This window comes from Urocitellus parryii, chromosome X, assembly GCF_045843805.1.
Source record: "Urocitellus parryii isolate mUroPar1 chromosome X, mUroPar1.hap1, whole genome shotgun sequence".
NCBI lineage: Eukaryota > Metazoa > Chordata > Mammalia > Rodentia > Sciuridae > Urocitellus > Urocitellus parryii.
In genome coordinates this window covers 16,469,704-16,484,397 of record NC_135547.1, presented here as the reverse complement: position 1 = coordinate 16,484,397, position 14,694 = coordinate 16,469,704, and the positions used below count along the sequence as shown (strand labels likewise).

General features: G+C 37.5%; 1 protein-coding gene across 1 annotated transcript in view; it reads left to right on the top strand.

The window, feature by feature from the left end:
* The window catches only part of Adgrg4 (adhesion G protein-coupled receptor G4), an 87,592-nt gene that overhangs the window by 17,227 nt on the left and 55,671 nt on the right, over window positions 1–14,694 (top strand). Inside the window, exons 2-4 of the mRNA XM_026392201.2 lie at window positions 5,484–11,480; window positions 12,446–12,540; window positions 14,435–14,499. Of these exons, the coding sequence (XP_026247986.2) occupies window positions 5,484–11,480; window positions 12,446–12,540; window positions 14,435–14,499 (6,157 nt within the window). The remainder of the gene's footprint in view (window positions 1–5,483; window positions 11,481–12,445; window positions 12,541–14,434; window positions 14,500–14,694) is intronic.

Here is a 14,694-nt window from a genome sequence, read left to right as displayed (position 1 = left end):
TTTTTGATAAAAATACCATGTTTAACTCCCATCTCCTGTTTTCCAAAAGAGTTTCCCATTACTTGTTATGGATTAAACTAACAGTGCTCTTTGAGTAGTGCATCAAAGGAGGTAATTTAGGATTTTGTGATATTTAGTGTTTTGTTGTTATCCTAAAAAGTGAATGCAGCTCGATTACTAATCAGTTGTCAAGGACTGGGGATTGTGAAATCTTCTATCAAAATCATAGAGAGTGATTCAGGCTCTGGGATTCCACATTGCTTCTATGTGATAGAAATGACACTTTACCAACTTTCCAAAGCCAATTGGCTGTGATAAACCCATTTGCAAAAATGAAAACTAAGCCAGGCATGGTGGCCCATGCCTGTAATCTCTGGCTTGAGAGGTTGAAGGAGGAAGATTGTCAGTTCAAAGCCAGCCTCAGCAATTTAGTGAGGCCCTAAACACACACACACACACACACACACACACACACACAAAGGCTCATGGTTAAGTGCTCCTGAGTTTAATCTGGGGTACCTAAAAAATTAAAAAAGAAAACTAAGACCCTGGCTTTTCTTTTCTTTTACTTGTAGTTATGGACAACTTAAAGGCAAAAAACCTGAAGTAAATATTGTACTGTTGAAATATAATGATTTCTTTATAAGACCTAACAGAATGTGAATCTCTGATAATTGAAATGATTTTGTAAAATTAAGCTCAAAATTATTTATATAACTTGACTTTTCCCCTTATACATGTATATACTTTTATCAAGTTATCTATACAGTTATTGCAGGATTCATTTTACTTGCTAATAACCACAAAATCCTAAAGAACATCCTACACATATACCTCAGAATTTCTGGATATGCAAATTAAAAGTAATTTTAATGCTCAAGACATTGAGATAAGTTAGTAGATTTTCTACCACCATGATAATTCTCACATCGTAAGTAACATGATTCTCAGGTAAATTTAAAGTACTAGTTTCCCTGAAGCAAATATGCAGGATTTCATTTTGGGTGATTTAAATTGGAGAAAGTTTACGTCAGTCTTGAATTTTACTATGCACCATTATCACTTGGATCCAAATTCCACTTATCCAAGCCTAAACTGGGTGTGTGTTTTTTGTTGTTGTTGCTCTGAGTGAGGCTTCTGTCTCAATTTTTCAATTTTCGTGAATTTTACCAGTATTGTCTGAATTTCCAAAAATCAAAATTTGAATTCTCAGAGGTTTCTCTGTTCTTATCTCTTAAACTTCTTACTATATTCCATTAATTCCTCCTTTCTAATTGTGATAGGATTAGGGTCTTCATATTGCTTTCACTTCATTCCCTGCCTTCTTCATTTCCAATTATTCAGTTAGTCTAAAAATTGGAATTGAGGATACAATGGTAAGTAGTGAAAGAAGAGATCCTTGCCCATATGGCATAGGAAGGAAGACAGATATTAATATGCACATACAAACACCTGTAAAACTGCAGCTATGGCAAATACTATGAAGAATAAGTATGAGGTGTCATAATACTCTCATATAGACTACTTTGAGCTACATGTGAGGTTAGGTAATTTAGGCTTTCCTGATGAAGTGATGCATGAATCGAGATCTGAAAGATGAATAGGAATTAATAAAATGAGGAAGAACAGGAACAACATTGTAATTTGTGGCAACAGCATGTGCAATGCTTTTTTGGTAGAAGGAGAATACTAAGTACTACAGAACTGAAAAGAAGCTTAGAGCTGGGTGCAGTGGCACACGCCTGTGATCCCAGTGACTCAGGAGGCTGAGGCAGGAGGATTGCAAGTTCAAGAGCAGCCTCAGCAACTTAGTGAGGACCTAAGCAAATCAGCAAAATTGTCTCTAAAAAAATATACAAAAGGTCTTGGGATATGGTTCTGTGGTTAAGTGGCCCTGGGTTCAATGCTCAGTATGAGAGAGAGAGAGAGAGAGAGAGAGAGAGAGAGAGAGAGAAGAAGAAGAAGAAGAAGAAGAAGAAGAAGAAGAAGCAGCAGCAGCAGCTTGGAAAAAAAGGGAGAGACTTGGAACAAATTGAGGCTGGAGAGGTGGGTAGGAATCAAACCATAAATGGCTTTATAGGCTCCACTAAAAAAAATTCTTTTCATCCTGTGAACAATGAAAAGCCATTAAAAGGAGCTGAGTGTGTGCTTGTGTGTGTGTGACATGATTATATTTGCCTTTCAAAAAGATCATTCTGATTGCATAATAGAACAGATTGGAGGGGACCCAAGAGCAGTGACAGAGAGCTCAATGGAGAGGTTGCTGTAGTAGTCAGAGGTTGGTAGTTTGATCATCATGGCAACTAATGGAGATAGAAATTGATTGTATCGAGGTATTTAGGCCCGTCATTGTGGTGCACACCTGTGATCTCAGCAACTGGGCTAAGGATAGAGGATCATAGGTTCAAGGCCAGCCTAGGCAACCTAGTAAGACTATTGCAAAATAAAAAATAAGAATAAAAAGAGTGGGAATGCAACTCAGTTATAGAGCACCTCTGGGTTCAATTCTAGTATCTGGAAAAATAAGAAAGAGAGAGAAATTCAGGCAATAAGATCTAAAGAACACAATTACAGGTTGGTTATGGCAGGTGAGTGGGAGAATGGAGGAGACAGATGGAGAGGAGTTTAACTTCTATAACTGAAGGTATGGTGGTATCATTCAATAAAGAAATACCAGAAGAAGATCAATTTGGATAGAAGATGATGAGTTCATGTTGGGGTATGTTCAGTTTGAGATATTAAAGCTATCTAAGAGATTACATCAAGGAAGCAATTAGTTATAAAAATGTGTAGTTCAGAATACAGAATTGGTCTGCAGATATGACTTTGAGATTGGTCTGTGTATAGGTGTAAACTGAAACACTGATTGTGGAAAAACTGCAGAATGAGAAGAGTAGAGAGGCTGGGGCCAAGCCTTGGCAAGGTAAAATAGGGTGAGTCTGCAAAAGATATAGAGAAGGAGTAGCCAGAGAAGTAGAGGTAGTCAGCATAGATAAACTTTCTTTAAAGAATTTTGGGAGTTATGGGGAGGAGAGAGATAAGGCAGTGCCTGCAGAGGAATGTGGTGTTTTGATTTTTTTATTTCAAGAGACTGGAATATGTTTCATTTCAGGATGGAAACGCTGATTAGGGACAGAAAGTGATAACTGATGATTTGAGGTTTCTGAATGGTAGGAGGTGACAGGATCTAAAGCACAATTGAGTTTCTAGCTGATGATTTCAATTACTTTTTATTTTAAAGTAGGAGGCATGATGATCTGATAAACATGTGGGGGTGGAATTTGAAAATGGGGAAGATTTGAAAGAGTTATTGCTGTGTGGGAGCATAAATTGACCAGAGAAAAGTAGTAGGGTGGATGGGCAGGTGAAAGTCTTATTTGAGGTTGGTGATCATGAAGTTATGGTACATGCTAATTTATCCTCTTGGGTGACCGTGTCCAACAGTGCTTGATTGCCCAAGTGCAGGCATAGAGGAAATGGACAATAGGGATGGCTCAGAGTTGGTGGGAGGAGATTGGGGGAAGAGGACTTATCAGCATCTTAAGAGTCTCTTTGTGTCCTGTCCCCTCTAGTTCCTACTCATCCTGTATACCACCATGAAATTTCTTTTCCTCAAGACTGCTTTTTATTAACTCATTCCCCTTGGTCAAGAATATGGATCATTCATGGGCTGGGGCTGTAGCTCAGTGGCAGAGCGCTTGCCTAGCATGCATGAGGCACTGGGTTCCATCCTCAGCACCACATAAAAAAGCACCTCAGCAACACATAAAATAAAGGCATGCTTTCCATACACAACTACAAGAAATTTTTTTGAAAAGAATATGGATCACTCAAAATGGTGCAGTGATTTAGAGCACAAATGATAAACCTTGGTTTGAATTTCAAGTGTGAACTTGGATGATTCATGTGAAGTTTCTAACAATTCTAAAATAAGGATAATTCATAATATTTACCCTATAGTTATTAGGCAGATTAAATGAAATTGCATGCAGCACTGTACTTGGTTTGTAGTAAATACCCAATACATGAAAGCAGCTACATTATCTTTTCTCATCTATCTTCCTACTCTTTCCTTCAGGTCCCATCTTAATCTGTCATTCTTTCTCATCACTATTCAACACACTCCCTCCCATTCCCTGCTAGATTGATCTTTTGCTGCCTCCGTATTCAATGCCATGTACCTTTGCCTACTCTACCCTAATTCCATCATTTCTCATAGGTGTAAGAGAAAGCTTCCTCATTAGCTTGAAGCCAGGTTTGCTCTTTCACAGTATTGATCTCCCATTGCATACTGGTGACGTGTAAAACCTTATTATATTCTATTGTTCACTTTATTATAAACTTCATTATTGTTTTGTTTTAAAATACTATTGTGTCTTTTAAAATATTTCAGTACCATAAAACTTTCTCAATGAGAGTATGAACTCTTTGAGGGAAGGAATCATGCTATAAGTCTATGTATTTCTCACAGAACTTAGAATAGTAGAATAGTATTCACAATTCTAGTTAACTTTAATTGATCTGAATGGAGGCATAAGTTAGGCTCCATTGTTCTTCAGAGCAGGGTATAAAGTCCTATGGGGTAACCAAACAATATGCTAGAATATAGGAAGAAAATATTACAATTTCTCCTTATATTTTTGTTACCATTTTTTGACATTTCTATTTTTGTGTATGTTATAATGTATATAATACAAATATACACAAATCTATCTATCTCATGGTTAAGACATTTTAATCTTGAGGCTCCAGATAAAAACATTTTCAGTTTCTAGTTTTAAATGAGTGATAGAAAATTGACTTAGACAAAGTCAGATCAAATATTTTTTGAGAAGTTACTGTGTGCCAGGCATTATGCTAAATGTTTCACACACATTAACTCACTTAAGTCTCATGACAATTTTATAAGGTGGGTGTTATTATAGTCTTTACATTGCAGAATAGGATATTGAAGCACGGAATTTAAGTAAGCTACTGCAAAGTTTTATAGTAAGCAAGTAATGAATCAAGATTTAAAACTACTTCTATTTGAATCAAAAGTTGATATTCTTTTTTAGAAGATTTTTTAAGTACACAATTTGGTTACTTTAATAGATATAAAACTAATAGAATTGTCCATTTCTTCTTTGGTGATTTTTGGTAAATATGTCTTTCAAGGATTCTGTACCTTTCCCAAAGCTAATTGTGTCAATCAGTGCTACTTTATTTAGCATGTTTCCCTTTTTTAAGCTTCTATATGGACATACCATGGTATGAATACCTTCCATGGTAATAATAAGTTACCTAACCAAGGTATTATGAGAACCATATAAGATATTAGTGAGTATACATCATTTTAAGAAAAATGAAATAAGCAATGTGATTATGTCTATGATACTTATTTCTCTTAAAAATGAAAAAGAAACCAGATGTTTTCCATTAAAAAAATTGTTTCTGATTTCTAAGGCTGAATCCAAAGTAAAAAATGCCTTCTGATTTTTCAGTTCTTTCTGAAAATATGACAACTAAAGAAACAAGTACGCCTCTTCCACAACAAATAAACTTGACAACCCCTTCCCAAATTACTGAACTAAGACCACAAAAGACTGTACATGTATCTGCAGTGATGTCTAAAAGCGTTCCTATGGATGCAACTAATTATACAACTTTATCATATTCTAATAAAACATCTTCACCTGTAGAAATAATGACTGCATCAAAAAATTTAAGGACATCTATAGCTGAGACAGCTACCTTTGCTACAGATGGTCTATCTTCTGCAGCCATCTCTAGGCCTACCCAGAGTACATCTATATGCACTACCACTGATTCCATGAAAATAACTAAATCCTCAAGTTCAGAAAGCAAAAGGACAACAAAAATGGCAGAAGTCATGTCTACTAAGACCTCACATCCAACTACAGCTATTAATTTCCTTTCCACATCTGGATTTACCAAGAATTCAAGTCCATCAGAAACTTCAGCTGAATCTCAGTCAGCTATTATGAAGACCACATCTTTATTCTCATTTATTGAGTCAACATCCATGTCTACAACATCTTGGCCCAAACAGAAATCTACAGTTACTCCTCCTTTCCCTTTTACCACATCTGGGCAAGAGTTTCTTGTATCTACAGCTGCCAGAACTGTACCTTGGTCCACAGTAGAAGAGACTTCAGGTACAAGTACTGTCACTGAGACTGCATCAACATTCCCACCTGAGTCTGTGCTCATCTCTACAGTTGCTCCAGTGGATTCTATATTTACTAGAAATCAGACAATATCTACATTGGCAAAAACTGATGTGCAAACAGCATTTCCAGTTCATTCTGTTATGTCTTTTGAGACCACACCTGCTGTAAGAACAGCAGAAACAGAATGGGCATCTACAAATTTCCAGAATATTTCTTCACCTATCTTGGAGGATGCCATATCTACCTCCATGACAAAAGACACCTCTTCTATGGCTTTTTATTCTGTGACCTCCTCTCCAATCACTAGAACTCAGAATGTACAGACAGTTGTTGATGCTGAGAGTTCAAACACAGCCTTCACTCCTGCAATCACACTTGCACCTACAGTGGCTAAAACTACTTTCTCCTCCACAATCACAGGGTCAGTACATACTCATAATACACCCACAGCTGGTGAACACATGCTTACTTTAATTTCTACTAAATCACTTTCCACATCCAAGGCATCTGAATCAGGTTCCACACCCACACCTGATGAAAGTTCCCATGGATTTTCCACCAATGGTAACACTTGGACTTCTAGGCCAGAACAGACCCTGGTAACATCTATAAATACAACTACCACACTTATATTTGTACCTAATGAAAATTTCACATCAGCATTACATGGGAATATTACTAATACAGGATATTCATCCACAACTACTAATATTATCACTCCACTGGAAGCCTCCACAGAAAGTAAGGCTACCACTAGTACTGATACCACTACAGCTAGATATACAACAGCTCTTACCAAAATAATATCTCCACAGTTTGCTAATTTTTCTACCATTTCTGGAACTACAAATGTAACTAATCTGCCTGAGTTTAAATTTACCACCTTACTACTAAAAACCAACTCTATGTCCACAGTAGGTGCAAATGAACTTCCTTCAACACCAAAGGAGACAGTTGTTCCATCAGCAGATATAACATCTACCCTTGCTGATATTAAACTAAAATTTTCTACTGAAGAAAACACTTCTGAAGTAACACAAACAGAAACAAATGGTACAAGCACATTTGGTGATACAACAGCCCCAGTACCAAAGTCTGTCACAACAGAAAGATTCAATGTTACTGTGACAAGGAAAGAAACAACTTCCCATCATCTTAAAGAAAAATCAACAATAGCAGCAGTAGCTGAGCTTTCTCAATTTTCAACAATGCTGGAAATGATAAATGAATCAGCACAAACAGTGACAGCTTTTGCCACTGCTTCCCCTTTTCCTGATACAGAAAATTTAACTAATCTATTGGATCATAAAACTGTAACTACTGAGGTGGGAGGGAATTGGTTTTCAACAAATTTGATGCAAACCACACCTAAGAGTCCATACAATGGAGCTACAGAAATCTTTAATTCAACTCACAACTATTCAGCACATTGGACTTCAGAGACACCTGGGGGAAATTCATCTCTGTCTCCCACTTCTGGGAAAATGCGGACATTCCCTGAACTCCTGGATGCTTCTACCACAAGAATATTGGAAGCCAGTGTCACCACTATTCCTACAGACAGGACAGCTTTGTTCTCGTCTGCTGATATCATATCTCCAAAGACTGCAGCTACTCAGTCCTCAGTAACCCCTACAGCTGTTACCCATATGTTCTCACTGCCAGTTAATGTTTCTGCGGTCACTTCTTCTGTCATCTCTATGGTGGTGTCTGATGAAACTAAGGTGACCATGTCTGAGCCTTTTACACTGGCTAAGGATTTCTCCACATCTATGCTCTCGAATGTTTCAACTCTGTCATCTGCTACAAAAACCACAGCATTGGTGCCACAATTGAGTCAAACAGCTTCCACAACCAGTGATGCCATGCCTACCCACAGAATCTCAACTGATACCACTTCAGAGGCCGTAGTGATCTCTACTACAATGAAACCCATGGCAGTTCCCCCTCTGACAGAAACTGTAGTCTCAATGAGACCTCTCACTCCTGTGACATCTAACACTAGGACCATCCTTTCCTCTACCTCAGCTGACACAGTAACTCCATCCACACACACTCTTGTCTGCTCAAAACCTCCCCCTGACAACATACCTTTTGTGTCCTCTACTCATTTGATCACAACTACATCTGCACCAGCAACAACTCAACCCATATCTCAAGTGGAGAAGACTTCTAACTATGGTCTTAGCTTTCCATATACTTTCAGCAGTGGTGGAAATACTGTTAGCTTGGCTACTGGCACCACAGAGACCTCTGTTGTTGATGAAGACATGTCTTTGCACACCTCTGCCAAAAATCTTATTACCTCAGTAGGCATTCACGTTTCTCAGCCTTCCACACATCTTGTAAACACACCAGTCTTTACCCAATTGGCAACTGGCACCTCTAATTTATCTTCTGACCAAGAGCAGATAACCACTTCCCTTGGGAAAACCACAAGGACTTTGGCAGGGACAGAAATGTCTCCTTCAAAGAATTCTTTTATTTCCTATTCCCAGGGTACTTCATCCTTAGAAATGACAGATACAGGATTTTCTGAAACCACAAAACCTTCTAGCTATCGAACACATTCACCTTCAGAGATTCAATCTGGGACTATACCTGATGGGAATTCAACTTCATTTCCGACTTCTGGGAGCACACAGGCTACACCTACCTTGACCTCAAGTAAAACAGCAGATGTTCACATTTCAGAAATGTCTACTAGTTTGGGGAAAACAAATCTCCCTTCACAAGCTCAGAAAATAACCACTTTTTTGTCTCCTGATAAAGAAAGCACAAGTGACCTTCATGTATATACTCCCAGAACTGCAGAAATGATAGTGAATTCCTCCTCTACAACTCACCTTGTCTCATATCACCAGAATACTTCAATCATTCATACCATAACTCCCAGGACAACCAGAATATCAAATAATGTACTCATCAACACAACTCTTTCAGACCTGCCTTCACTTAAGACTCAACCTGAGATAACTTCATTAGTTGCCTCTTCTACTTCTGAAAGCATACATACTTTCCCTAAGTCTTTGTCTCCTTCCACAGCTGGATTATCCAATAACAATTTTACAATGATATCAACTAATGGGATCACTACAGTCCTTTCTGTAACTACAACACTTCTTGGGGAAACTTCCACGACAACCTCAATTCCTGTTTACCATATAACCTCATTGCCAGTTAATGCCACTACTTTCACTTCCAAAAATGCTTCTGATACTCCCACAATACCAATGACCAAGTCTTCTAAAACCACACACTCAAATTGTTTGAAAAATACTACTATGACCACTTCTGGGCCCACATTTGAGATGTCTTCTAGGCCAATTAATGATTCTGTTTCCTTACCTGCAGCAGGTTCTTTTGACACTTCCACAACAAGTGGGTCATTCTCTATTTTATGGTCTTCAACTACCCCTAGGACTGCTATGACCACACAAACATCTACACTGAATGCCATACCTGTGACATATGTTGAACCTACTTCAGAAATGATCACACCTACAGCAACATCCTTTCCAACACAGCCAAGTTTTCTATCCATGAAAACCATTTCAACCACTATTCCAGCTGGAATAGTGACTTCAGTTGTAGGCTCCACTGCCACCTCTCTACTTAGTTCTAAGAACAGTGAAGCTATTTCCTCCATTCCAACAAGTATGTCTTCACCATCGCTATCAACAATCCAACAATCATTAAAAGGAGATGAAGCTACAACCCTGGGCATATTACTTGGGATTACTAACAGCTCCCGTTCGGCTATGAGCAGTGGTAGAGTGACATTTCTCACAAATACTTATTCTAGAACTCCTGTCCCTGAAAATGGGCTTTTGCCGACTCCTTCAGATAATCTTCATACTTCCTTGAATATCCAGGTTTCCCCATCTTCAACTGACTCTAAGAGCACTTTTGGATCCACAAAAAGTGTAAAAGGCACCACCATTTACCTTTCCTCTAATACTGGAAATGTGACTTCCTTGTCAGAAAATATTTCCTTATCAGCTGAGATAACAAAAAGAGCTACATCTGGGAATACTCCTGTTTTATATCCTTCATGGACCCCATCCAATACAACTACACCCTCTTTGACATCACTTCTTTATTCACCTCATGGTACTGAGGCAAATGCTGAGTTCTCTACTCCAGAGGTCTCTCTTACATCACAAATGGTTGAATATCCAGTTCTTGGAACAAGAATTACATCTAGTAACACAAAGTCTCTGCTTACAACTTCCTGGAACACACCCAGAACTGAATATTCTCAGTTTCCAATTTCTACCACTACTCATGTGCCTACACCCAAAAAGACGGAAACAGAGACTCTGCACCTTGTTCCTGGGTCTTTGTCAACATATGCAGCCCCGCAGACTGGTCTAGTCTCTAAAGATGTTATGGCAATGTCATCAATTACCACATCAGAAATTTTTCCTACCTTTGGTATTTCTGAAAGCTCTTCATTGTCAACATCTTTAAGAGATATCTTCACCTCTTCTGCTAACAATAAGCACACATTTGAGAAAACAACCACATCTGTAATGCCTAGGACCGCATATCCATCAAATCCTTCTAAAATCTCCAAGACTACTACTTCATCAATGCTGACTTGGATCTTATCTAGTCTTCCTTCAGGTTTTCCCCTGGTGACTATAACTAATGCTCCTCATGTTATAACTTCCTCCCCAGTAGGGGTGTCAAAATCTACATTTCCAACTTCTTCCATGATATCAACATACCCACACATTAACATTTCAATACTTCCCTTTGCTACTGAAAGCACCACACTTACAAAAACTACTCCTACACCTACCCTGGGCAGTATCATTAATGGCTCTCCAACTTCTCTCCCCATTTCTACAAAAATCACAGATGACAATGTATACATTTCCACAACCCCTGAAATATCCTCCAGAGCTACTATGACTACCAACTCCAGAACTATGTCTCAACCTCCATCTGTTGATGGAATGAGTATGTCACATTCTACAGCTGACCACACTCCATCTATTGGTTCCATGTCTCTGCCTAAACCTACAAAAACATCTGCATGGAGCACAATTCCAGCTGAGTCAGTATCTTCTACTTTAACTCTTCCTAATCCCATACTAGATTACCTCATAAATACAACCACTACTACATCCAGTGCCACTGGAGCTTTATTTTCATTCACAGCTACTGGAATAACACATCCTTCCAAAGCAACTGTGACTTCACTAAAGTCTTCTTCTTTTGAGACAACCTGGATGGACTCCACATATTCCTTTCTATCTACAGAAGCACTGACTTCACCAGTTGCTGCTAAGCCCAAAGGTACTATTTCTTTATGTATGTATCCCTAATAGAAGGCATAATGGGCCATGTGTTCTCTAAGTAGACAGTTCTCTGAGAGCAGAAAAGATGAAGAAGTGTGCAAGTGTTTCTCTTCTTCAGAGACATAGTGTGCTTGTGCAAACATAATTGTGTAGAAAAGTTTCTTGTATCTAATTAAATATAATGCAAATGTATCTTTGCACTCAGTACTACATTTTTAAGCCTCCTTTCTACACTTTCTGTTCTTGATGCTCTGACTGATTCTGCCAATGTGAGCATACTAGAAAATTTACCCCTACTCAGTAGAGATCATATGGCCCTAGATCTGACCATGTTTACCACACATCAGAAAACACTGGAATATATTCTATGCTGCCTTTGAATTCCTCATACTCAGGTCTCAGCCTTCTCCAATCCCTGTAACCAACTGACTAAGAATACTTATCCATAGCTAGGGAATATTTGACTTCCATATTGTTCCCATTTTGTGTGTCTCTGAAATTTACACTATTCAAAAATTAAAATGATAGAATACAGAAGAGCAGGAGGAACTTAAGGGAAAGAAAACCCTGAAGCAGAAAGGAAGATTAGGTGAGAGGATGCAGGTTATTTTGTCGGTATAAATATGAGACAATGTTCATTTGGCTATTGAATAGACTGAAAGTCTGTTGTTCAATGAAAGTAGAGAATTTGGGGGAATTTGTAGAATATTAATCAACTATGTAGAAATCAGAAAAATGTCTAAATAATTAAAGCAAAAACGGTATGATGCCATTCTGTTTTGTTTCTGAATATGGTACCAAAAGTAATGGTTCTTGACCTTACATTTAAATTATGCAAAGTTTATGCATTAGAGGTTGTTGTTTCATTTGTTTTAAAATGGAGAGCAGTTTTAATCAAATTTATAGAAGTCAAATTTCTTGAACTAAATGAATAAAATTAATCTCCTTATTTTTTAGTTACAGTTTCCTTCTACAATATTGAAATGAGCTTCTCTGTCTTTGATGAAGAGCCAAGGGTCCCTGTTACCAGTGTTATAAGTGAATTGGCAAAAAATTGGGTAAAATATTTTTTTGAATATTTATGATACATATAAACTTCTGTGACAAAGATTTAGTAGATTAAAACTAGATTTTACTTTTTTCTATCAATAAACCATTTCACAGATAATGAGGTTTTTTTTTCATTGCAAATCTATTCTGTAAGCAACACTGTGAGGATCTATGCAGTCTCTTTCATAGAGCCAATAGTTGAAAGCTTTTATGCAATGTTATTATTTTCATTTGTTTAGATCTGCATATTTCTCTCCAGTGACACAATTTCTGAGTCTTTGCCAAAATTTTCTATTTGGGGTAAAATAGGAGAACAGTGACAAATTCTGTGCCATTGTATCTAAGTATCTTTGTTTTATGCATTTTAACTTTTCTCTCTCCTTGAATTTTTCTGATAATAAGACTAATTACATATGGTTTGTAAAAAAAAATTATCAGATATTAGTATCTAAAACAGAAAGCAAATATCCTCTACTGCTCCTCCTTCCATTAACTACTCCTAATGGTCTAAAGCATATTCTTTTAGATGTTTTAGATTTTTCTATACATATTATAACATTAATGCATGTGTGTTTATTCATATAAATAATTGAAATCATGCTATCATGGCCTGACTGATTCTGTTTAATTCCCCTTACTCAATCATGCATATTTTAAATTTTATTTTTGCAGTGCTGATAAAAAAAAAAAACCCTAGGCCTCCTAGACAAGCACTGTACCACCACTAAGCCATATCCCCAACCATTAACCATTTATCGCTGAGCATATTTATGATGGTAAACATAGATCAACCTCATATACTTTAACAGATACATAGGATTTAACTTATATGCTTGTAATGTAGTGTTTTTTCTTTCAAATCTAGGTATCCATTGGTGGACATTTAGGCTCTTTCTGTTTTTTTCTCTATTTTTAACCACTTCTGAGAGCAATGCCCTTGCAATAAATTTTGAGGCACTTGAGGGTAAATCCCTAGAATTGGAATTGTTACATAAAAAATGTGAATATTTTACATATTAAGAGTTATTACTGGGCTGGGGATGTGGCTCAAGCGGTAGTGCGCTCACTTGGCATGCGTGCGGCCCGGGTTCGATCCTCAGCATCACATACAAACAAAGATATTGTGTCCACCAAAAACTAAAAAAATAAAAAATAAAAAAAATAAAAAAATTCTCTCTCTCTCTCTCTCTCTCTCTCTCTCTTAAAAAAAAAAGAGTTATTACCAAATTGCCTCCCACATAGGTAATACCAACTTGCATCTTCCATTCAATGGTGAATGATCATATTGATTTCTCCTCTCCCCATCAACACTTATTTTCAAGTGTATAGGACATGATTATAAGTGCTTGAAGATGGTGAGTGTATCAGTCTGCTCATGGTGTCTTATGAAGATCTGACAGACTGGGTGGTTCGAAGACAGGCATTTGTTTTCTCACAGTTCTGGAGGCTGGAAATTCAAGATAAAGGTGCTGGCAGGGTTGGTCTCTGGTGAGCTCTCTCCTTGGCTTCCATATGGCTGCCTTCTTGCTGTGTCTTCACATAGTATCTCCTCTGTGCTCATGCATCTCTGGTCTCTCTCTTTTTATAAGAATATCAGTTATATTGGATTAGGGACCCACTCTTATGACCTCATTTAACCTTAATCACCTCCCTAATGGCTCTAGCTCCAAATATGATCACATTTGGGGTTAGGGCTTCAACATTTGGATTTCGGGGGGATAATTAAACCCATAACTGTAGGTAAAATGTAAATTGGAAAACTAAGTGGAGCAGATGGAGATGTTGAGCCAACTGAAATAATGAATACAGCTTAATGATCACATTGTCCTGGATGACTTTGCTGGGTTAAAATAGAAGAGTGAGAATATGATAAAGTTATTTTCTGTTTCTTTTCTTTTACAGTTGAATTATATATTTCAAGACAGTGAATTTTCTCTTGCTAATCTGGCTGTCCAAATAAAAAGCAGGTATGTGGATGGCATCTTTTCTGGTTGGAAGAGCAATTTGAGAGCATTCTGGGTCTGTTCATATCCAGTAGGAATTTCTTTTTGTATGCCTGAACTTTAGGGGCTATCACATTTATAGTTGCATCTTCTTTTCTAAAGTTCTCTTTGGAATGAGGAAGAAATTTGCCTTATTGCACGGTATAAAGCCAACAGGAG